Genomic DNA, 25966 nt, shown 5'->3' with positions numbered 1-25966 from the left:
GATCTATTCATTCCTTACCAGTCAACCTAATTTCAACATTCTACTAATTTTCAAAATCCTTTCTTAATTTTACAGTACACATCAAACAGTCCGATTCCCTTCTTTCCCTTTTTTCTCAAAGTCCATGATTCATTTCGATACAATGTTGTGCTCCACATACACATTCTCAAGAACCGATTCCTCACAATGTCCGATGTTTGATGAGAATACACTCCTTTCAGCCAGGAACACCTCCTTTGCCTGTGCTAGTCTGTCTTTTATGTCCGTCTTGCTTTGTCTGTCATGGGTTAGTTTGCTTCCAACATAGCCGAATTCCTTCACTTCATCTACTTCATGATCATCAATTTTGATATTAAACTTCTCGTTATTCTCATTTCTCCTACTTCTCATTACTTTTGTCTTTCTTCAGTTTACTCTCAATCTACATTCTGTGCTCAGGAATTGTTCATACCATTCATTACGCCCCATAATTCGTCCTCACTTTCACTGAAAGATACTGATGTCATCAGCAAATCTTGTCATTGGTATCCTTTCACCCTGAATTTTTATCCCACTCTTGAACCTTTGTTTATTTACATCATTGCTTCTTCTATGTGTAGATTGAAGAGTAGAGGTGAAAGAATACATCCTTATCATACACCCTTTTTAAACCAAGCACTTTGGTCTTGCTCTTACACTCATATTGTTCCATCTTGGTTCCTGTGTGTATTGCACATTATCTGTCTTTCTCTGTAGCTCACACCCATTTTTCTTAAACTTTCAGACATCATGCATCATTTTACATTGTCAAATGATTTTACTAGGTCGACAAATCCTAAGACAATGTCTTTATTTTTCTTAAGTCTTGCTTCCTTTATCAAGTGTTTGTTACACTTTCCTATAGCCAAACTGATCATCATCTAACAAATCCTTAATTTTGTTTTCCATTCTTTGTACATTTTTCTCATCAGTAACATGGATTTATGAGCTGGCACTGGTAACTGTAGATGTGTAGATGATATTTTTCCAAAGTCTGATGGTACATCTATAGAGTCATGATTCCACACACCAACATGAATAGTTATGTGGTTGCCATTTCCCCAATGATATTACAAATTCTGAAGGGATATCATCTGCAGCTACCATTTATTTGATCACCAATCCTCCAAATCTCTGTCAAACTGAATGTTAACAGTTAACCCCTATGTCTTTGAAATTGACTTATTTCTTTTTATATCACATAAACAAGAAGTTTCTGGCCCTCTCACAGATTTTCCACCTTTCTACTCTCTCCTCTGCATTTAACAGCAGTATTTCTCCTATGCTGTTAACACTCACACCTTGCTTTTAATTTCACTGGAGACTGTTATGACTTTCCTATACGCTGAATCTGCTCTTCAGACTTTCTTTTTCAATTTCTTCACATTTTGCCTGTAGCCATTTCACCTTAGTTTCCTTGCACTTTTAACATTACAAGCAGCTGGTTTGATTGCCACGAGACAGACTAAATCTGACAGGTCAGCTGAGAGCTGGCGTGGATGTATGTTGGGGTGACTAGCTGACAAACAGACTGTGACAGGTGAGCTGAGTACAGGTAAAGGCAGCTAGGAAGCCATGAGGCCCAGCAGGCAACCAGGTTTTCTCAGGCGGAAAGAGAGGTGTGTTCCAGTGGCATGGTTGCAGGATAACCTAAGATGGAGGGGCCTATGACTTTGAATGTCATCACTACTGTAATTTTAATAAAAATATGTAAAATACCTAATAAACACAGTAGAAAGAAACCAATGACATGTTTGGAATCAAAGTAATGGGACAAGCTCTCTAAACATAAATCCATATTTGAAGCTTTAATAGTTAAAAATTATTGTTATTATTACTGTTATTGTTTATACCAACTCTTAACAACTGAACCCATCACAAAAGTCACTTATGACACACTGATGAAAGAGGTATAATCACAGCAATATAATGAATAGATCACTTTTTCTAAGTAAACAAACATGCAAAAATGTTATAAACAATTTAGTTTATTTATGTTAAAAGTACCATAACTATGGAATACTTCACAGAGAAACAAATGATCTTATCAGCATGGGTTCCCTTCTTTAATGATCTGATAACTTTCGATGTATATTTACACTACTGGCAATTAAAATTGCTACACCACGAAGATGACGTGCTACAGACGCGAAATTTAATTGACAGGAAGAAGATGCTGTGATATGCAAATGATTAGCTTTTCAGAGCATTCACACAAGGTTGGTGCCAGTGGCAACACATACAACTTGCTGACATGAGGAAAGTTTCCAACCGATTTCTCATACACAAACAGTAGTTGACCGGCGTTGCCTGGTAAAACGTTGTTGCGATGCCTCGTGTAAGGAGGAGCAATGCATACCATCACCTTTCAGACTTTGATAAAGGTCGGATTCTAACCTACCGCGATTGCGGTTTATCGTAGTGCGACATTGTTGCTCGCATTGGTTGAGATCCAATGACTGTTAGTAGAATATGGAATCGGTAGGTTCAGGAGGGTAATACGGAACGCCGTGCTGGATCCCAATGGCCTCGTATCACTAGCAGTCGAGATGACAGGCATATTATCCGCATGGCTGTAACAGCTCCTGCAGCCACGTCTCGATTCCCGAGTCAACAGATGTAGACGTTTGCAAGACAACAACCATCTGCACGAACAGTTCGACGACGTTTGCAGCAGCATGGACTATCAGCTCTGAGACCATGGCTGCGGTTACCCTTGACACTGCATCATAGACAGGAGTGCCTGTGATGGTGTACTCAACGATTAACCTGGGTGTACGAATGGCAAAACGTCATTTTTTCGGATGAATCCAGGTTCTGTTTACAGCATCATGATGGTCGCATCCGTGTTTGGCGACAACGCGGTGAACGCACATTGGAAGCGTGTATTCGTCATCGCCATACTGGTGTATCACCTAGCGTGATGGTATGGGGTGCCATTGGTTACACGTCTCACTCACCTCTTGTTCGCATTGACGGCACTTTGAACAGTGGACATTACATTTCAGATGTGTTACGACCCGTGGCTCTACGACCCGTGGCTCTACCCTTCATTCGATCCCTGCAAAACCCTACATTTCAGAAGGATAATGCACGACTGCATGTTGCAGGTCCTGTACGGGCTATTCTGGATACAGAAAATGTTCGACTGCTGCCCTGGCCAGCACATTCTCCAGATCTCTCACCAATTGAAAACATCTGGTCAACGGTGGCCGAGCAACTGGCTCGTCATAATATGCCAGTCACTACTCTTGATGAACTGTGATATCGTGTTGAAGCTGCATGGGCAGCTGTACCTGTACACGCCATCCAAGCTCTGTTTGACTCAATGCCCAGGCGTATCAAGGCTGTTATTACGGCCAGAGATGGTTGTTCTGGGTACTGATGTCTCAGGATCTATGCACCCAAATTGCGTGAAAATGTAATCACATGTCAGTTCTAGTATATTTGTCCAATGAGTACCTGTTTATCATCTGCATTTCCTCTTGGTGTGGCAATTTTAATGGTCAGTAGTGTAATTATATTTGGGATTTATAAAATAGGTCAAGTCAATGTTTTGACTTGAGTGCTGGGTGCCAATTTATATCTTCACGATTTATTTAAAGCTGCTGAAGTAAAGCACAAGTAACTTTATTAAGAGATCGCAAACTGACCGCAGAGACCTTCTATATGTTTTATCACTAGTATTTACATGAAATGATAATGAAAATTATGAATAGTGGTCAGGACAAAAGTATCTACACTGAACTCAGGAATGGTCATGTGACAACCTCTAAAGAAGTGTGCAGGGCAGAGTTCATGGTTTTTTGTCTGTTGTCTTGGATCCACAGTTTCTGGGGAGGTATTTCTGTCTTTGTTTCATCTGGAGTTGGTAAAGTTTTGGGCGTGAAGTGAAACTTAGCATAATCTTGGGCATGTGCAATAGTTTGTAAATCTCAAGACTCTGATTTGAATCTACAGACAGTTTAGTTAGTGACAAGATCACAGATGAATGACTTTAGTTGCTATTGTACTTCATTGCAATTGTGAATTTGAAAGGGCTAGTGGTCTAATGGATTTGCATTGTGATGGACTAATTGATTTAGTTGGAACAGCTTTGATGACTATGAGATTTAGATTCACCGAGGATGATAAAGCTTATGCTAACAAATGTTGAGAGTGAGTTTAGGTTTTCTGGAGTTCATTGCACCGATGTACTTAATTATTTATTGCATTCTGTTGGTTGTAAAAGCTATGGTTGCACAAAATACTTCCAAATTTTGCACTGCTGACACATACTAACAACTAGTTATCCATTGAGTTGTTTTTATGTGGCCACCATTCACATACAACGTGCATTTCTGAAAAATAAAATGGATTTACATCAAAGTTGAAATCAGTCTATTTTGAGCACCATTGTTATCCTTCGGGATTTCAACTAACAGATTCAACTTCAGTTCCTCTTTTATTAAATTATTCGCTAATGTGTCTTGCTGCTTGTGTAAGGTATTGATAAAAATATTTTTATGTTAAGTTGTTGGGCTAAAGAGTGACCCCCCCCCCCCCCCTCCCGGTCCAAATGATAGCAGGTCACACTCAAAGGTAATGGCCATACATTGCCAATGCCCTGGCGGAAGTTACTACTGCATCATAATTGTTGGAACTGAAAGGAATGTGACATGAGGAGTAGGAGCAAGATCCCCGAAGGGACATTGTACACTTCCTTTTTACTTTGATTGTAAGTGACTTTTATTGCTGTATCCCTGTCTTTTCCTGAACTTTTTTGTAACTCCTCATTTCACTGATAAAGCTTCCTTCATAGTTACCTATCTTGTAACTATGTTAAACTATCCAACTTCGGCAATTGTCATTTTTTGAAATACCCATCTCTCTTCAACTGAAAAACCAATTGTAGCACTCATTATTGAATTGTCTACAGTCTTAGAGAACTTGAAAAGCATCTTTATCATTCTTCAGTATTTTGGTATCCAACTTTACTTTGGCATCCAAATTCTTCCAATACTGATTCTTCCAGACGATTTCCTTCAACTTCAGTCTAATCTTCATCATTATTAAATTGTTGTCCAAGTCTACATCTGCTGCTGGATACACCTTACAATTTAGTATCCGATTTCAGAATCTGTCTCACCTTGACGTAATCTGGCTGGAATCTTCTTGTCTCCCAGTCTTATACATGTATATCACTTCTAATGGTTTTTAAGAAGTGTATTCACTATTACCATCTGAAATTTACTGCAGAATTTCATTAGTCATTTTCCTAGTACTTTTCCTCTTACCTTCCAAACTTCACAGCTCTCCTGCAAAACCTGCAGGACTAGCACTCCTGGAAGAAAGGATATTGTGGAAAAATGACTGATTCGTGCTTAGGTAGCTCAGCTTGCAAGAGCACTTTCCCCCATGATTGACTAAGGTCCCAAGTTCGATTCTCTGTCAGCACGTAGTTTCAATGTGCCAGGAAGTTTCACATCGATACACACTCCACTGCAGAGCGAAAAATCCATTCTATTAACAGACCCAATTTTTTCCAAAAGCTGAACTGGTGTTATGTCACTGACGCAATTTTATCGAGAAATGCTGTTATTAAATTGAATATTACTTTCTTGATTAGATACAGCTGGGCATGTGGAAACATGAGGATGAATACTGACATTATGACTGTTTGCCTTTTTAATAATGGGATTCAAGCCATTAGAACTTCACGGAAACATCCTCTGCTTATTAAGCTGTTAATCACATTACATGTAGGCAAACAATCTCCACAGAAATATTCATTTTAAAAAATTTAAATACTGTCAACTCCAGATGAGAAAAATAATGATGTGGGCTCTTATGATTTTAATACCTATTGTTCAGTTACTGGGATCAGGAAAAACGACCTGTCTTATGTTGGGAAAAGTTCTGTATGATTCTACTGATACAATGATTCCTGATGAGAGATCATAAGCTATCTTTGACAACAGCAAGTTAAACAGTTCATTCAACCGTTTTGCATATGAAATTCTTGTTTCATTTAGCTGAAAGTATTCTGGTGAGCCTGTCTGATCGATTTCTACAGTAACTCTGACAAGGGCTTTACACATCATTTGAGTTAACAATAAACCCATAGTTTGAGATTGCTTTGCTTCTGATATGACATTGTTGAGGGACCTTATTTTTATAGTTCTTAAAGTATCTTTGGAAATTTGGATTACTGTTAGTTCCACTCTGTGTCTTACACAGGAAGTGATTATTCTGTTGGCAGTCCATCCTTTGTAGCCACCGTTTCTCACAGGTTGTTCTGTGTGTCTTGTGAAAGGAAGGCTATGTTAAAATAGTGGCAGATTCCCAACAATTATTTTTGCTTTCCTCCAAGTATCAGCCTCACAAACAATTCACCAGATTCCATTCCCTAGGTGTTTTACTATAAGGCACCTAATTAACATTAAGCTGTTGATACATCTAATGTACGTGTTCTGCGGCAATGGGGTTTGTTTATCCTGTATATGTGTTTTTAAGGATGACGTCTTCACAGTCAGAAAGCCCACTGGACAAGTGTCACAAAGTGAGCTCTTGTGTAGACACAGGATTAATAAATATGGCTTCAATTAAGCTGCAGGATGTAGGTGTTACAATCATATGAAAATTGATCATGTTCCATATAGAGAATGTACTCAGTAGATTATTTCAGTCAACGGAGTCACTTAACTCAGCTATAAAGTTTACATTAACATCCCCACACAATATAATTGTGTTGCAGTAGGTTATGTAGAAGTTCACAACTTGCTCCAATTTATCCTGAAATGCTGACAAATTACGACCTGGTGCCCTGTAGAAAGATTAGGTTTTGTTGCCTAATCTCTGGAACATAATGCTCAAAGCGTTTCCCAACATTTATGTAGGCAATTAGTTTTTTTATTTGTGTGTGTGTGTGTGTGTGTGTGTGTGTGTGTGTGTGTGTGTGTGTGTGTGTGTGTGTGTGTATTTTAACCAAACTGGGTAGCTTCCCTACCAAACATCAAGCAGCCACCAATTGTGCTGAAAGTTCTGCTATAGTATGAGCCAATATTATAATTTGTAATATGAGTTACTGTAAGCTAACCAGCTTTAAGTCAATGTTCCATACTGCACAAACATATACATTCTTAAGTTCACTTAAGCAGTGCTACTGGATTTCCAGAATTTACTTTTTATAGATTGTACATTTTGATAGAAAATACAGAGAGAAGAGTCAGTTGACTCTTTAGCGCATTTAGGTTCAGGAGTTGTTACACATTTAATAACAGTGTAACCACTTTGCTACCAGCAATGCTTTGTGGGCACATTAATGTGGATGGTAACTCTTGCTTAATAGTTTTCAATGGATAGAGTCACAGGCAGTTCTGATTATTAATACTCTGGATTTTCCTGTACTTACCTGTATTACTTGTAGAAAAAATATCTCTTAATATCCTGTTGGACTTCCTTTTGCCTGGTGTAATGCATCAACTCGATGTGGCACGGACTCAACAAGTCGTTGGTAGTTGTAGAAATACTGAGCCATGTTGCCTATACAGCCATCCGTAACAGCGAAGGTGTTACCAGTGCAGGATTTTGTGCACAAACTGCCCTCTTAATTATGCCCCATAAATGTTTGGTGGGATTCATTTTGGGCAATCTGGGTGGCCAAATCAAGTCACTTTAACTGTCCAGAATTTTCTGACATGGCATATTGGCATCCATGAAAGTTTCATTGTTGTTTGGGAGCTTAAGTCCATGAATGGTTGCAAATGGTCTCCAGGTAAGTGAAACCATCAGCACACTCTTGACACTGTTGATATTGGAGTATTGAATTCCCAAATGATTTCTGAAATTGAATATCCAATGCATCTAGCTCCAACTACCAGTCTGCGTTCGAAGACTTAAGTCCCGTTGTGTGACCACAACACTGTCAGAAACCTTTTCACATGAATCACCTGAGTACAAATGAAAGCTCCACCAATACACTGCCCTTTTACAGTTGGTATATGTAATACTATCGCCCTTTGTATATGTGCACATCACTATCCCCCAACTTGTCACCTCAGTGTAATGAATGTACAAATGATTCTTTCTAAGACCACTGAAATGAAGCCCAAGGTGTGTGTGAAGGCCTGGTCCAATATTATTTGAATCTAAAATAGTAACATTTTTGCATCAGTTGCAGGTTTTTGAGAAACAAATACTCGTATTTTTACTTTTTGATTTACACAAGATTCTGTCTTCGAGGTCATAATTATGTGATACAGCAAATATTGAATCTGTATGCATATATTTACTTAGACACAGTTTCAATTCAAGTGATGCCTTCCCTGCCTTTCTGTTTGTGCAATAACTGAATAAATCAATGAATATGGATGAATAATTGATAACCAAAAATAATGGCAATATAATACAATGTGTGGAACAGAAAAACTGGAACAAGAACAACCGAAGTAGCCAACAATAAAATTTTGGCAGCTTCTTCAAGGAGCACAGAGCAGAAAAAAAAAAGAAGTATATATTATCGTCGGCTGGGAAATACATCTCCAACTGGAGACAAAAAGCTTCAGGTTAATAGTCACATGCAAAAACAAATTATTAAGAGCCAAAATGCTAATAACATTCCATGATACATAGCAAACTTACTTCCATTATTTTTTTTTTAATATTCTAGCTCACTTTTCCTCTCAAAAGTACTACTTCTATAGTCTGAAAGCACATGAGTTCTACTCCTGACTACAACATCTCTCAGGCCTTCCCTAGCTGTCCATGTTCCACATTTCAAACTCTGGTACATAAGGCGGCCTCCTTCTACACCACACGTGAGTTCAACTGCTTTCTAGCCTTTGATACTTTTTAACAACAGTACATAAATTTTAATACTCACTGTTTCTTATTTGCTTCTTCACTGGCTTTGAAGGATCAAGCCAACGCTATAAAGGAAATTTTTCTATTAGTGCCTTTTTATTTTTGCTTTGTGTAATTTACTGTCTAAAAACATATAAAACAGCTTTGAGTATTACAAAGTGGCATTTTACTAATTCATAATTGCAGCGATCAGTCACTATTTATATAACAACTTATTTTATTATTCTTTACTGGTTTCATGCCCATCCACAGGAGGTGCACAGCTAGGTGTTATACAAACAAATCACAGATCTGAAGTACTTGTTCTCAACACTCACATTTTCTTCTTCCTTTCCACAAATGTGGCTACGAAAATATATAAACGTGTGTGTGTGTGTGTGTGTGTGTGTGTGTGTGTGTGTCACAGCTGTCAAAGTGGAGGTAATTTTTTTGTTAATGGATTTAGTATAGACAGAAATTTTTATGGAATGATAAGTGATGTGGACAGTATGGTGAACAGAACACGACTGAAGATTATATGGGTAGATAAAGGAATTAGTGAAGAAGAACTGAAATGAACCAGAGTGAAAATAAATTTATGGCACAACTTGACTAAAAGAATGGATTGGTTGAAAGCACACATACTGCGACACTGAAGAATAGTTAATTTGGTAATGGAGTGAAAGTTGGGGAGAGGTTGTAAGTAAAGAGACTAAGGCCTAATTACAGCAAGCAAGTTCAAATGCATGTAGAGTGCTGCAGTTATCCATAACTTATGAGACTTACGCAGTATAATTAGCATGGAGAGTTGCATAAAACCAGTCTTTAGTTTAGATATAATGACAATAAGTTATGCAAGGTCAATGTCACGGTAAGTGACACTTGGAATAGGCCAAAAGAAACAAATTCATCAAATTCATTTTGGTGTATCATCTTCCTTTGTCTCAACTTTTTTTAGCATTAAACACTAATATTGTAACGGTCACTTAGATATACTAAAATGAATTATGAGAGATTACAAATTCATAATATGTTTTCCCTTCTAGTAAACTTTCTTATTTTCTTTAAGAGTTATTTTTGTGAATGTCCTTACCACAAGATCAGAGTTGCTGGGTGTTGGTGCTGCTCCATTTTCAGAATACTGGAGACCAAAATAATCCTTCTCAATAAGCTCTAGATGTTGAAAAACCAGATCAAGGAGAACATGACCTTTCGATCGCTTCTGAAATGAAATTAAAAAACAGTAAAAATAAATTCTCTATTGTGAAAATATACATACTCAAAATGTTCCTGAAATTTATTACATAAACAGAAATACCAATCAGGAATTTTTTAAAGAAAAATTAACAAAAGAATATTTTGTAAGAGTGACGATACAGGGTGATACGCACACCACATTCCATGATATATGTTACTCCTAATGGAGAGGGCAGCGGTTGCACATAGAACTATGTTAAGGTTTGGGTTCAGTCATCATATGGAGAGAATATGCAACAGATTTTTATCACTTGTTGAGAATAGCTATTTATGCCTTTACTTCGAAATATTTGTTACACAACAGCTACACTTTCTATTCACATTGCATAAAACTTCAACATTTGATTACTGAGAAGAATAGGAAAGAAAAGAAGAAAATATCTTTACAAGAATGTTTAAAACAATACAGCATCAAATATGAATTGATTTGAAACCATTTTCCTCAGGCAACTGAAAGAGCACTCCAGTAACCACCTCTCAAAAGTTTTCTAATTTACTGGTAGTCTGCTCCCCCCTTCAAGTATCAATATTCATCAATAACCATCCCACCACCAGTGACCGCTTCTTCCATAGGAACTCCTCGTAGTATTCAGATCAAGCCTTGCTGACCTTTTACATTTACCACATCCTGTGAAACTCCCTCCCGAAGTTCTATCAAACCCAGAACCGCAACAGACTCCTGCTGCTGCCAGACATACCTTGCCATCGACCTCAAGCTGCTTCAAGGACATGCTGCAGTCATCTCAGTGTTTCATCTGCCACACCACTAATGGCCTGGAAAACTGCAAGACAGCTCTCTCACCGAAGTCCGCCTGCCAGTTCCTTTTGTCACAGGCCAACCACAATTTTAAACACTCTGAGAATTTTGAAACTGATAATAGGCAAATTATAATCTGTAAATTTTATTTTAATACCTATGGTCCAAATGCACTTTTGTTTCTAAAAGTAAATAAGTAAATATTGGTGACTAATCTCCTCACATTCTTGTGGCTGGTGCTCCTAATCCTTTTACATATTAATTTCCCAAATTAGTGAGACACAATTCTCAAAAAGTATTGGGGAGTGGGGGGGGGGTGGGGGGGTGGGGGTGGGGTGAGGAATCGCATTTGTACGAAGGTTGGAACTTAAATAGTGGCAACTATTTATTCACAACCGACGATACAAAAGCGTAACATGTTTGCACCTGTTACTGTCCTTCAAAGTACCCACCAGCGTTATGTAGAACCCATTGCCAGCGATGTGGAAGGCGTAGTATACCGTTAACAGAGCCTGTTCTGTTGATGGTGCGAATGGAGTGGTCTACTGCCTGTCAAATCTCTGGAACAGTTCTGAAGCAAATGCCATGGGGTGGTTCCTACACCTTCGGGATCAAATCAAAGTCACAAGGACTGAAGTCCAGGGAGTAAGGTGGATGGTACAGTACTTCCCAGTCCCACAGACCGAACAGAGCAGCCACAGCTTGCACTGTATGCACCCGTACATTGTCGCGCAAACTGATGGGCGGGTTGCGCAGAAAGTGTCGCCGTTTCTTTCGCAAAGCTGGTCACAGGTGATGCTCCAAAAATGAACAGTAATACTGTGCACTGACAGTCTGCCGCAGAGGAACGTAATGCGTTTGGATAACACCATCACAGTCGTACACGAGGATCATCATAACTTTAGGCTGCAGAGCAGGTGAGTTGCATTTTGGCCCTCCACCAACAGAAAAAAAACATCCACAATTGGCTGACTAGTAAAGAAGAACTGAAAACCAAGGAAGACTAAATGAAGAAATCGGGGACTGGAGGCAAAACGGCCAAAACTAGAAGAGGACAACTCTCATGGATTTTTGTTTTTATAAACTAAGATATTTTCTTTTAGTCTGACTTTGCAGTCTAATAATAAAAATAGTGAAAAAAAATTTTTTTAATATAACTGCTTAAAAATTATGGTATGTCCTACAGTCTACAGCATCATAGTACGTAAAATACAATAAGTGTCCTTTGTGTATTGGTGACCATCTGTGTTTCTATTACTCGAAAATCATATAAAACAGTATCATTAGAGATTGATCTCTTAATGGGCATCTCTTATTCCTGCGGTGGCAGTTTGTAACCCTTACCCAACACATTGAGCATAACAGACATCAATGTGTGAAGCACGTGTGGTATGTTATCAATATGTATCACTACCACATAGGAGGAATAACAAACGGAAGATACACAGGAACCAAACAAATCAAATATGATAAAACACAGGCTGAAGTGTGGCATAAATGCCGTAATGACACTATACAGAGGAAGCAAGTATTGGTAGGTCCTGCTACATTGAGCAGATTGTCAGTTAAGGAAATACATGTCACTATTCACACGGGGAAAAAAAAGAGACTCATCTTGCGAAAATATAGTCACTATAAGACAGACAGTTAGCAATTGATGTGTTCACTCGGATGATGCTTCTTAAAGATTTGCAGAATGCTATTTGTTACATGCAGAATGATCAATGAAGTGTCTGATGGTAGTTTCTGCGACAGTTGGGAAAATAAAGCTTTAGCCCTCATAACTAGATGTGAAATTTAACTGGCTACCTCCTAACAACATTGATGTCAGCCATGGAAGTTAAAAAATAGTTCTATCATGAAAAATACCAACAGTTTCTCTCAAGTTAACTACGATCCATGTCAATTTTATGTTTAAAAAAAGCCCACCTATGTTGCACTGCATAATCACACCAGTGTCCTCTAATACTCACACCAATGATGAGTGTCATATTTCATTCACACTTTTAGGATAGTATACAGGGTGTTACAAAAAGGTACAGCCAAACTTTCAGGAAACATTCCTCACACACAAAGAAAGAAAATATGTTATGTGAACATGTGTCCAGAAACGCTTACTTTCCATGTTAGAGCTCATCTTATTACTTCTCTTCAAATCACATTAATCATGGAATGGAAACACACAGCAACAGAACGTACCAGCTTGACTTCAAACACTTTGTTACAGGAAATGTTCAAAATGTCCTCCGTTAGCAAGGATACATGCATCCACCCTCCGTTGCATGGAATCCCTGATGTGCTGATGCAGCCCTGGAGAATGGCATATTGTATCACAGCCGTCCACAATACGAGCACGAAGAGTCTCTACATTTGGTACCGGGGTTGCGTAGACAAGAGCTTTCAAATGCCCTCATAAATGAAAGTCACGAGGGTTGAGGTCAGGAGAGCATGGAGGCCATGGAATTGGTCCGCCTCTACCAATCCATCGGTCACCGAATCTGTTGTTGAGAAGCGTACGAACACTTCGACTGAAATGTGCAGGAGCTCCATCGTGTATGTACCACATGTTGTGTCGTATTTGTAAAGGCACATGTTCTAGCAGCACAGGTAGAGTATCCCGTATGAAATCATGATAACGTGCTCCATTGAGCATAGGTGGAAGAACATGGGGACCAATCAAGACATCACCAACAATGCCTGCCCAAACGTTCACAGAAAATCTGTGTTGATGACGTGATTGCACAATTGCGTGCGGATTCTCGTCAGCCCACACATGTTGGTTGTGAAAATTTACAATTTGATCACGTTGGAATGAAGCCTCATCTGTAAAAAGAACATTTGCACTGAAATGAGGATTGACACATTGTAGTATACCCATGGATGCCAATCAGCTGCTGATAGTGCCTGCACATGCTGTACATGGTACGGAAACAATTGGTTCTCCCGTAGCACTCTCCATACAGTGACGGGGTCAACGTTACCTTGTACAGCAGCAACTTCTCTGACACTGACATTAGGGTTATCGTCAACTGCACGAAGAATTGCCTCGTCCGATGCACGTGTCCTCGTCGTTCTAGGTCTTCCCCAGTCCCGAGTCATAGGCTGGAATGTTCCCTGCCCAATCAATTGCTTTGAACGTCTTCCTGTCGGGACACCTTCGTTCTGGAAATCTGTCTCGATACAAACGTACCGCGCCACAGCTATTGCCCCGTGTTAATCCATACATCAAATGGGCATCTGCCAACTCCGCATTTGTAAACATTGCACTGACTGAAAAACCACATTCGTGATTCACACTAACCTGTTGATGCTACGTACTGATGTGCTTGGTGCTAGTACTGTGGAGCAATGAGTCGCATGTCAACACAAGCACCGAAGTCAACATTACCTTCCTTCAATTGGGCCAACAGGCGGTGAATCGAGGAAGTACAGTACATACTGACGAAACTAAAATGAGCTCTAACATGGAAATTAAGCGTTTCTGGACACATGCCCATATAACATCTTTTCTGTATTTGTGTGTGAGGAATGTTTCCTGAAAGTTTGGCCGTACCTTTTTGAAACACCCTGTATAATCTTTTATGTACTAGACCAGTACAGCGGTGCAAAGACTGAAAATTGACAAGTAATTGGCTAAACAACTCTATTTACAAGAACAACACCAAAAATAAATACCTCAATTTGGAAACAATGTTGAGTATCATCCAGAAATACCACTGTAGCACTAAGGGTCTTGAGGCGCCTATCACGAGCCAGCTCCGAAGCTCGCACATTGTATGTGCCACTTGATCCACTAAATGCACGCCGTGAAACACTTTCAATCATTGTACCAAATCAGCCAGCCTCCCAAAGTTGTTCAGCATCCTGGAACAGAAAATAAGAAATGTTCAGGATTTCTATCACTCTTATATGGAGTTAGCAATGCTCTTAAACTATTCATGATGGAAATATGAATATCCGGCATTCCCAGGGAAATGTTATAGGTCGTCTATTGTTCCTGATCTTTATTAATGATATAGGAGACAATCTGAGTAGCCTTATTAGATTGTTTGCAGATGACTGTCATTTACCATCTTGTAAAATCATCAGATGACCAAAACGAATTGCAAAATGATTTAGATACGATATCTGCATGGTGCAAAAAGTGGCAATTGACCCCGAATAAAGAAAAGTGTGAAGTTATTCACATGAGTACTAAAAGAAATCCACTAAATTCCGATTACATGATAACTCGCACAAATGTGAAGGCTGTAAATTCAACTAAATACTTAGTGATTACAATTACAAATAACCTAAATTGGAACAATCACATAGATAATTTTGTGGGTAGAGCAAACCAAAGACTGTGATTCATTGGCAGAACACTTAGAAGGTGCAACAGATCTAAGTCCACCTGTCCACCCTATTCTGGAATATTGCTGTGCTGTGGGAAATCCGCATCAGGTGGAACTGACGGATGACATCGAAAAGTACAAAGAAGGGCAGCTCGTTTTGTATTATCGCGAAATAGGGGAGATAGTGCCACCGACATGATGCATGAATTGGAGTGACAATCATTAAAACAAAGGCCTTTTTCGTTGCGACGGGATCTGCTCATGAAATTTCAAACACCAGTTTTCTTCTCCGATTGTGAAAACATTCTGTTGGCACCCACCTACATAGGGAAAAATGATCATGATAATAATGTATGAGAAATCAGGGCTCACACAGAAAAATTTAAGTGCTTGTTTTCTAGCTCAAGAGTGGAATGGTAGCGAGACAGCTTGAGGTTGGTTCATTGAACCCTCTGCCAAGCACTTTATTGTGAATAGCAGAGTAATCATGTAGATGTAGATAAATAAAAATAAATAGCTGTTCTCTCTCCCAACTTGATTCAGCAATCAAGCAGCAACCATTACGCCTACAATTGCTTCCATTTACTTTTGAACTTGCAATAACGGTTACATTTCTTGCTTTTAATTTACGGATTTACTAGAAAAATTTTACAGATCAGAATCTCCAAACCTCATTTGGTCTCTGTCTGGGTCTTCTGCTAAGATAGTTTCATTAGTGTGATGATACACTCCTGGAAATGGAAAAAAGAACACATTGACACCGGTGTGTCAGACCCACCATACTTGCTCCGGACACTGCGAGAGGGCTGTACAAGCAATGATCACACGCACGGCACAGCAGACACACCAGGAACCGCGGTGTTGGCCGTCGAATGGCGCTAGCTGCGCAGCATTTGTGCACCGCCGCAGTCAGTGTCAGCCAGTTTGCCTTGGCATACGGAGCTCCATCGCAGTCTTTAACACTGGTAGTATGCCGCGACAGCGTGGACGTGAACCGTATGTGCAGTTGGCGGACTTTGAGCGAGGGCATAGAGTGGGCATGCGGGAGGCCGGGTGGACGTACCGCCGAATTGCTCAACACGTGGGGCGTGAGGTCTCCACAGTACATCGATGTTGTCGCCAGTGGCCGGCGGAAGGTGCACGTGCCCGTCGACCTGGGACCGGACCGCAGCGACGCACGGATGCACGCCAAGACCGTAGGATCCTACGCAGTGCCGTAGGGGACCGCACCGCCACTTCCCAGCAAATTAGGGACACTGTTGCTCCTGGGGTATCGGCGAGGACCATTCGCAACCGTCTCCATGAAGCTGGGCTACGGTCCCACACACCGTTAGGCCGTCTTCCGCTCATGCCCCAACATCGTGCAGCCCGCCTCCAGTGGTGTCGCGACAGGCGTGAATGGAGGGACGAATGGAGACGTGTCGTCTTCAGCGATGAGAGTCGCTTCTGCCTTGGTGCCAATGATGGTCGTATGCGTGTTTGGCGCCGTGCAGGTGAGCGCCACAATCAGGACTGCATACGACCGAGGCACACAGGGCCAACACCCGGCATCATGGTGTGGGGAGCGATCTCCTACACTGGCCGTACACCACTGGTGATCATCGAGGGGACACTGAATAGTGCACGGTACATCCAAACTGTCATCGAACCCATCGTTCTACCATTCCTAGACCGGCAAGGGAACTTGCTGTTCCAACAGGACAATGCACGTCCGCATGTATCCCGTGCCACCCAACGTGCTCTAGAAGGTGTAAGTCAACTACCCTGGCCAGCAAGATCTCCGGATCTGTCCCCCATTGAGCATGTTTGGGACTGGATGAAGCGTCGTCTCACGCGGTCTGCACGTCCAGCACGAACGCTGGTCCAACTGAGGCGCCAGGTGGAAATGGCATGGCAAGCCGTTCCACAGGACTACATCCAGCATCTCTACGATCGTCTCCATGGGAGAATAGCAGCCTGCATTGCTGCGAAAGGTGGATATACACTGTACTAGTGCCGACATTGTGCATGCTCTGTTGCCTGTGTCTATGTGCCTTTGGTTCTGTCAGTGTGATCATGTGATGTATCTGACCCCAGGAATGTGTCAATAAAGTTTCCCCTTCCTGGGACAATAAATTCACGGTGTTCTTATTTCAATTTCCAGGAGTGTAGTTTCATTAGTGTGAAGAACTGGTCTCTCCACAAAGTGCTGCCAGATCCATTCCATGAAGTTGTCATTGGTGAGACGTTTAATCAAAGAGGTCTACTTGGACAGAGCTGACACTGAATTTCAATTGGTGCTCTGTTACATGCACCTGAGTATTTTTTTCACAGACTTTACCTCTTAGTTGGAGAGAGAAGGAACCAGAACTGACGCTGTTCACTTACTGCAATACTGGATAACCCTCATGCAACGCATTGACAACATTAACACAGAAAGCTTTTAGATATTCTCTAATAATGAACTGGACTTGCTTGATATGATAAAAGCAAAAAAATAACAATAGCAACTGCATCAAACTAAATGTTACAGCGGAACTAAATAAAGGAAGAAAGAAAGAGACAACACAGTTTAATACTGCACAACTCAGCTTTAATTTAAAAAAAGGACAAGGAACTGGTTTATCAGTAACTAGCTAGGTCTTTTTTAAAGAGGCCCCTCCAAGAAGTCACCGTAATTCATTTAGTGACAGAATACCTAGGTATTAATGGACCTTAACTAGACTAGTCCCAAATGAAACTGTGACACCTAACCATCAACCTATTCCTGTCAATACATTCACTTGAGTTTCATAGATCTAGCAACAGCTAGAAATGAAAGTCGCACAGATTGTAACTATGCTGCGGAGAGACTAAAATTAAGGCTGAATTTGAGAGCTGAAGGTAGCACACAGAATAGCCCAGATAAAAAAAGCACTTTGGAAATCAAGTAACTACCAAACCTAACCCCATGACAAGAATGCAGACATTTATATAATTGAGGAGAGTGGTGCTCAGAATGATTCATTAACCATATACACAAATGCTGAAAATTCTTACTAACAACGGAGAATAAGTAGGCTAATTTCTACTGGATCACAAACCCACCCCCCACTATTCAGTTACTGAAGACACACAAAGATCTGTCTTACAATTATTAGGGCCTTAATATTTAGGTACTGTGTCAGAGTAAAGCAAGGGTTAACGAAAGTCATTAAATTTCTGAAGGGCTTGTACATTTTAATGATGAGGGCATCCCTCTCAACTAAAATATCCCACAGCTAAAACAGGTCCCAACAATCGAATCCATGGGCGGGGATTACTTAGGAAGATTTTGTTATCAGAAAAACACAGATCTAGCTTTCTAAGGAGTGAAGTTCCAATGCCAGATCCCTTAATCGTGTAGGTGAGTTCGAAAACTTTAAAGAGAAATGGATAGTTTTAAGTCATGTACAGTGAGAATTAGTGGGTGTAGCAGCAGAAGAACAGAATTTCTAGTCAGCTGGTAATGTGTGGTAATGCAGAAGTAATTCTAACAATGAATAAAGAAATAAGTAAGAGAACCACTGTGAATAACACATGGTGGATTATTTCAGCCAGGATAGAGACAAAGCCATGATCCATCACAGTACAAAATGCTTGACAAGGTAAATGAAAATTTACACTACACTGAGATCTGATCATGTAATTGTGGTGGTGATCACAGTTCAATAATGGGAAAAGGAAAAGAAGACATGTACAATAACAAGGACTACAGGAGGGGAGCACAGGACCAAAGTGGAAGCAGCATGTAGATTTTGCACAGAACATTATTTAATCACTGCAAACAGTTTGGAATCACAAAAGAATTTTGTATATGGGGACGAGACCCGAAGACACGGAAGGTTTCAAACAGATTAAATAAAGGTAAGAGATATTTAGAAACCTATTGCAGACCAATGTTTCCAGGGGCAAATGTGACCTCTAATCATAATTTATTTGTTATGAAATGCAGAGCTGAATGAATTGCAAAAGAGTAGAAAATTAAGCAGATAGGTATTGGATAGGTTGAAATAAGCAGAGTTTGCTGCAGAGAGATCATTATGCAATAACTAACCAAAATAACAGGAGAAAGGAATAAAATAGAAAATGAATTTGTTGCTTCAAGTGATAAAACAGTAAAAGCAATGGAGGAAAATCTAGCAAAAAGACGAGGTCCAGAAGAAATCCCTGAATAACACAGGAGACACCAAATGTACCTAATGAAACTAAAATACAGAAAACGGTACGACACGAAGCAGAAAAATGGAAAAATATTTATATGAAAATGAGGCTGACAGATCATATAAAATGGGGAGCAGGAATGGCTAGAGGAGAAATGCAAAGCTGCAGAAACACAAATGACTACTGGAAAAGTGGATGGCACTTAGGCCATGTCCTATGTGAGTGACAGAAGGGAATGCCAGCGCACGACAGCTTCAGGCGACAAAAACACAACCGCAGGTGTAGTTACGGAGGTGTCCTACACGAGTGACATCTGTGTCGCTGCTTGTCTCCCGCTGCAACTGGCGATGTTTGAATTAAAACATGTTTAAATCTTGTCGCTGCAGCACGCACGACACAGAGCGATAGCCACGTGTCTTCTTGGCAAAGCAGTGGAGCAGACGTGATGGCAGCTATGAATTACTTAACAACCGATTTTAAGAAAAATATTCAGTGAAAAAATTTGATTCTTCCGCATCCTATAGCTTGATATCCTTCAACGATAAAGGTCAGAATTTATTTTCATTATTCATCATAGTTACTGTGCAGCACAAAATTGAGTACACGGCTGAACAAAACTTTTAAGAATTTGCAGAGGAAAATCACACTGTGTAGACCTTCTGTATAGTTTATTTAAGGCCATAAATTATTCCATATGAAATGTAACCAATATATCTAAATTGTATTTAAAGTTGAGACTGGAATGATATCCCTTTTCATTCTTGAGATATTGGTTGTTACATCCGTGGACAGGTCTCACGCGGCGCGTCCGTACCTTTCCTGCGCTTCAGGAATCAAATGGTCATAAAAATTGCCGTATCTCATAAAAGGTTCAAGATATCGAAACAACGAATTTTGGAAATGAGAGCACGCAGAAAGGACTATTTTGTCAAATGATTAACAGTCGATACGTTTTTGTAAACGTGTGAGCAGAGCGAAAACAAGACTCTCTACAGCTTACACCATGAGGTTTTGTCCAAATTTTCATAGCCATTAAAGGGAGAGAAACAGGTAAAATGACCAGCATGAGGTCTAGTTTTGCATGAAAATATTTAACTACTTGAAAGCAATCAGGGTAATGAACAAAAACTTAATAAGCTGAGGAAAAATTTAAATATTTCACAAAAAGATGCTGTAAATGAAGTGCAAAAAATGTCATCTGTTCAAGACCTAGCTATTTTGCATATAAAAAGATACATTGGTGTGATATTTAAATGTCAAAAAGGCTTCCTTCGAATCAAGTATGTTAGGAAGGCAAACGAGGAATCAGTAAGATCATGCTTTCTGAATAAAACTTGAATTTCAAAAATGGAAGAAATCAGTCAAATATTTTATGAAATGATTTGTGTAAAAGAAATAAGTAGATCAGAGAAACGTTATACGTGCCTTTGAAAGATGCTCGAATCATGAACAGAAAATGAGGTCCACCAAATGCTTCCCTAATATTTTTTATTTCATACTTTTAGACAAATCATTACACAAAACATTTGACTTTCGTTTCAAAAATTTTGTAAGCTTTACTTTTACAGACTATTTAGAGTAACAAAACACTTGGCCTAACACTGACTGTTGATGAATTACATTTGCAACATCAAATATCTGTAAAATTTCATGGTTCATTGTAATTTATTAGCAATTGAATGTGTGTGATATACTGGGTTAGGTGTGAAGATGAAGTTCTTTGGTAAGACCTTAAAAATATACTTAGTGATGCAGTGTAAACGGTATATATGAAACTTAGTATACAGAATTGTAACTGAGTCAGTAAAAACACATGAACGGCCCGGAATTGAACACAGGACCTTTTCTTCACACAAAAATTATGTACCAATCACGCTACCGCTACACCACAGCTAGCTCCTGATCGTTCATATCACTCTGTGTACTTATATTTGGATTCAGCATGGTTAGTCACGTAATACTCATTCCTCCACATTTGTTGGCTGTTAAAAGTTCTTTATCATGTAAAAAAACATTCGTATTTAATTTATTCATGAGACAGTCGATTACTCCTCTGCTCATTCATGTGTATTCAAAGAACTTGTCTGGTGATCTTCGTAGTTGACGATACTTATGAAATTCTCCATGGAGATTCCTCCCTTTGTAAATTTCAGGCACAGCATTACTTTTCACTTTATTTTCTTAAGTAAAAATAATTCTGTAGCCTTACTCTCCAGCTACAGTATTCTACAGGTTAAGGACGCCATATTATAGAAACAGCTGGTTGGCTCTAAGCAGCCATCTTGTAGCACGAGAGTCGCTCGCACGCAGGACACCCAAGGTTTTCACCTGATGATGCTGTTTGTCGCTGGAGTGTCGTGTATCCAGAAGTCACTCGCTGTCGCTCGCTTCTGTCACTCATGTAGGGCATGGCCTTATAGTAAAATTAATGAAACCTTCGCAGGAAACAGAAACATGAGTGTGGATATCAAGAGATCAGACAGCACGCCAACACCAAGCAAAGAAGGGAAGGCTGAAAAGTGGAATGAATGTGCAGAATGGTTACACAAAGGAAAGAACATTTAAGGCAATATCTTTGAAAGGAAAAGGAAGTAGAGAAACACGAGATGCTGATGCAAGAAGAATTTCACATGGCTCATTAAGATCCTAGTCGAAAAAAGGCAACTAATAAGAGTTCACAACACCCAACTACAATCTTTGAGACACAGAACCATGAGAGAAGTGTTACAGCTGCTGCGTGCAATATATGAAGGTTCTATAAGAGTGTAATAATCTCAAAACAAATGAAACCATGTACTAACAGGTGTGAGTACTACAGATCTCATCAGTTTAATAAAGATAGTAAAATACTAACACAAATTATCTACAGAAACTTGAAACTATCTGGAGAAGCTGACCACAGAGAAGATCAGATTGAGTTCCAGAGAATCATAGATATGCACAAAGCAGCACTAACCTATGACTTAGCTAAGAAAATCAGAAGAAGAAATGAAAATCCACATAATAACATTTCCACATTTAAAAACAAACAGTGACAATGTTAACTGAAATATGCTCTTGAATTCTAAGATGTCATGAATAAAATACAGGGAGCAATACATGATCTTCAGTTTCAACAGAAACTTAGCTGCATTTCTAAGAGTCAAATGAAATGAAAGGGAGGATATAGTTGAGAAAGGAATAATCTAGTTTTGTAGTAACCCCTATGTTACTCAGTCTGTACACAAAGCACTAATGAACACACAAAATTTTTTGAGAAATCAAACCTACCTTGCATGTGTACAAGCACAATAATGCAAAATGAAATGACACAGAGAATTCACCATTGGCTACTACAGCACTATACCATTACTTGACAGTAAAGACTGGCGCTCCCATTCCAAAGTTCTCAGGATGGACTCTGAGGTCTAGAGAACCTTAGCTCACAGGCAGTGTGTGGAAAATAATTTGTTTTCTTTTCATTGAAAATCACTATTTAATGGTATGTAAATATATTTCTAAAAATTTACACACGCAATTTCAAACGTATTATTCCAGAGGGGGAGAAAGAACACTGCAAGTGATACGTAATAATGTATCTTATTCTTGAAGGTCAGTCTTTTTAATTAGGTGGCACTTACACTCATTATAACTCTGAAGCAGCTGCAGCAATTCCCAAAAACCTGAAACAAAAATGCAAAATTGAGACAGTCTAAGTGTGAGATGAGAGCGGGTTGGGAGCAGTCAAAATCATTCACCAAATATTAGATCTAGAAACTGCTGCTATCAGTGGAAGAACGTACAATAATGAAAATGTGTAGGACCTATAGTTAAAACAAAATCATTCTGCACGATATGGACTAGTTGAAAGCTCACAGAGCTCAACATAGTGAGATATGGGATTAGTCTGCTACAGTATACCAATACCAGGCACTAAAGACTAGGACAAGTAACAGTGTTTATTCAAAGCATAGAGGAGATATTACAGTAATGAAATACAGACATTGAAATTATCTCTGAACTATATTTAATGTTTCCAACATTTTTGCAAAGGTGATCACATAAAGACTGACCTTTTGTATGACACGAAACAGCCTGCACTTCGAGAAAGTACACCTGAATCTTCAAAGAAGAATACTTTTAATCACAGATTAACTGAAATCTTCAATACTGTTTCGGCAATTTGCAACCAAACTGTCTCCTTCCCAGCTACCCTGGAGGATGAGCTATGCTGCAGCTAAGTATATTACTAATAGGATTTTGTATTCTCCAGTGAACTGCAGACCTGGCAGGATGGCTTGCACGCCTCAGTGATACATATTGTCATATACTGTAGGTGCAACCCCAACAGAGAGAGATTTGTTCAGATGACAAACAAATGTGTGGTTCTGTAAAAGGGGCAGAACCCCTTTCAGTAGATGGAGGAGAAACATCTTGGATTTTTTTTTTTTCCAGCACAAAAACAACTATGGTTATATGTGCCCATGTCAGAACCGTAGAACACAAAGGAAGAAAGGAGTTAAAAATGACTAAATGTTAAGCCCCGCTGAAGGAAGTGAAGACAGCTAAAAACAGGGACTTGGATAAAATTCCATAAAATACGACAGAAACAGAGGTCCTGAACTAACGATTAAATGTGCTTTTCCATATTGATACAACAGATAAAAAGTAAAACACGGTCGACAGCCTGCGCGTCGTTCGCTATAACGGTTGAGAATTCAGACGGCAAACATAAATGAAAATGTTAAGTGGTGAAAAATGGGCAGTCCACCACAAAATGGCAAACCGTCAAAGATTGTGGGCAATGAGCACAAAGTGATGGGGGAGCACCACTTAACATACGACAATAGCTAAAGAGACAGTGCCCAATATTCAACCTACCTAAAATGATCTCCTGGCAAGAAAGATGAGAGAAGGTTGTCCAAGCCATTGAGAGAGGTTTAATTCCGCAGAGCTTGTTTCCATGAATGAAGGACCAGAGGTAATGCCAAAGTGACACCATGACACCACCTGCTGACAAACAGCCCCACAATCATCATCAAAGGGAATGGAAGGACTACTGGGACAAAGTACGAGGACTGCAGCCTTGGCGGCAGTGTCAGCAGCCTCGTTTCCTGTCAGACTGCTGTGACCAGGAATCCACATAAACATTACAGTGGCTCCATCATGTGCGAGCAAGTGGCAGCTTTCCTAAACCCGTTGCATTAAGGGATAGACAGTGTGCAATACACAGAGGCTTTGAAGGGCACAGAGAGAGTCTGAGCAGATGACGCAATTGAAAAGCCTGTGTCGCCGGATGTACTGCGTGGCCTGATACAGGGCAAAGAGCTCTGCTGTAAATACTGAGCAGTGTTCTGGAAGCCGATAGCGAAAAACGTCGAAGCCAATGGTGAAGGCACACCCAACACCACAGTCACTCCGAGAGCCATTAGTGTACACAAAGGTACTATTGAGAATTCCATGCAAATGTCGTGAAACAACAAAACTTGCAATTGAGTGAGGCTGGAGTAGTGTCCTTAGGAAGCAAAAGAAGGCCAAGGTGAAAATGTTCGCAAAAGTGGCAGATAGAGTGAAATTAAGCTGCCGAAGCAAGAGCCGAAAACTGACTCCAGGAGGTAACAGAGAAGATGGACGCGCCCCACACTGGCGATCAAAGGAGTCATCAAAGAAGGAGGTATATGATGGGTGGCTAGGCAGCTGAGGAGAAAGTCACAGCCATATGACAGCAGCAGTTCGGAAGCATTTGCATACAGACTCTCAACCACGTGAGTGTAAAAGGCAGCAGTGGCCACCCGGATGCCACGATGGTGGATAGTATTGAGATGAGGTAACAGGGTCGGACGTAGAGATGCATAAACAGAACAGCCATAGTCTAGTTTTGAACTGATAACGGACTGGTACAAATAGAGGAGGGTGATCTGATCCACTCCCCACAAAGTACCACTGAGGACACACAGGACTTGAGGGAATGCATACAGCAGGCAGCCAGGTAAGTCTTGTGGGAGGACCAAGAAAGTTTCGTATCGAGCATGACTCTGGGAAATACATAGTTTCAATGAACGAAAGAGCAACAGGTCCTAGATGTAAAGACAGTTGAAGAAACAAATTGCACTGACAGAAATTTATACAAACTGTTTGTTCACTGGAAAAGCAAAACCCACTGTTGATGCTCAATGAGTAAAGATGATCGAGACATTTCTGATGAAGATGCCGTTCAAGGAGACAATCTGTGGAGAACTGCAATAGATCACAAAATGGTCAACAAAAAGGGAGCTGGCAATGCATGGCAGGAGACAGGCAATCATAGGGTCAGTGGTAATAGCAAAGAGGACGACACTCAGGACAGAACCCTGAAGCACACTGTTTTCCTGGATAAAGGTTTCCAACAAGGTGGAACCCAAATATACTTTGAAAACTCGGTCTTTCAAAAATTTCTGAAAGAAATGTATCATGCGGCCATGGAAGACCCACATGTAGGAAGCACTGAATACCAGTCCTCCAGCATGTATCCTAGGCTTTCTCCAAATCAAAAGGGCTACAGTCTGAAATTTTGCAGAAAATCATTCATGACATGGGTTGAAAAAGTGATGAGATGGTCAACTGCAGAGCGGTGCACTCTAAACCCACACTGTGCAGC

At 40.0% G+C, this 25966-nt stretch overlaps 1 protein-coding gene across 3 annotated transcripts in view; it reads right to left on the bottom strand.

The window, feature by feature from the left end:
• The window catches only part of LOC124789698 (tyrosine-protein phosphatase non-receptor type 4), a 185574-nt gene that overhangs the window by 119346 nt on the left and 40262 nt on the right, over positions 1 to 25966 (bottom strand). For 2 of the 3 annotated variants that reach the window (XM_047257145.1, XM_047257144.1), the window contains 4 exons: positions 22971 to 23012; positions 14531 to 14719; positions 9935 to 10063; positions 8882 to 8927 (listed from right to left, as the gene is read on the bottom strand). In XM_047257145.1, the coding sequence (XP_047113101.1) occupies positions 8882 to 8927; positions 9935 to 10063; positions 14531 to 14680 (325 nt within the window). In that variant the 5' untranslated portion in view covers positions 14681 to 14719; positions 22971 to 23012. The remainder of the gene's footprint in view (positions 1 to 8881; positions 8928 to 9934; positions 10064 to 14530; positions 14720 to 22970; positions 23013 to 25966) is intronic. The other variant, XM_047257146.1, reaches the window with a different exon arrangement.

Source organism: Schistocerca piceifrons, chromosome 3 (assembly GCF_021461385.2).
Source record: "Schistocerca piceifrons isolate TAMUIC-IGC-003096 chromosome 3, iqSchPice1.1, whole genome shotgun sequence".
In the NCBI taxonomy this organism is placed as follows: Eukaryota; Metazoa; Arthropoda; class Insecta; order Orthoptera; family Acrididae; genus Schistocerca; species Schistocerca piceifrons.
This window is presented reverse-complemented; position numbering and strand designations above follow the sequence as displayed.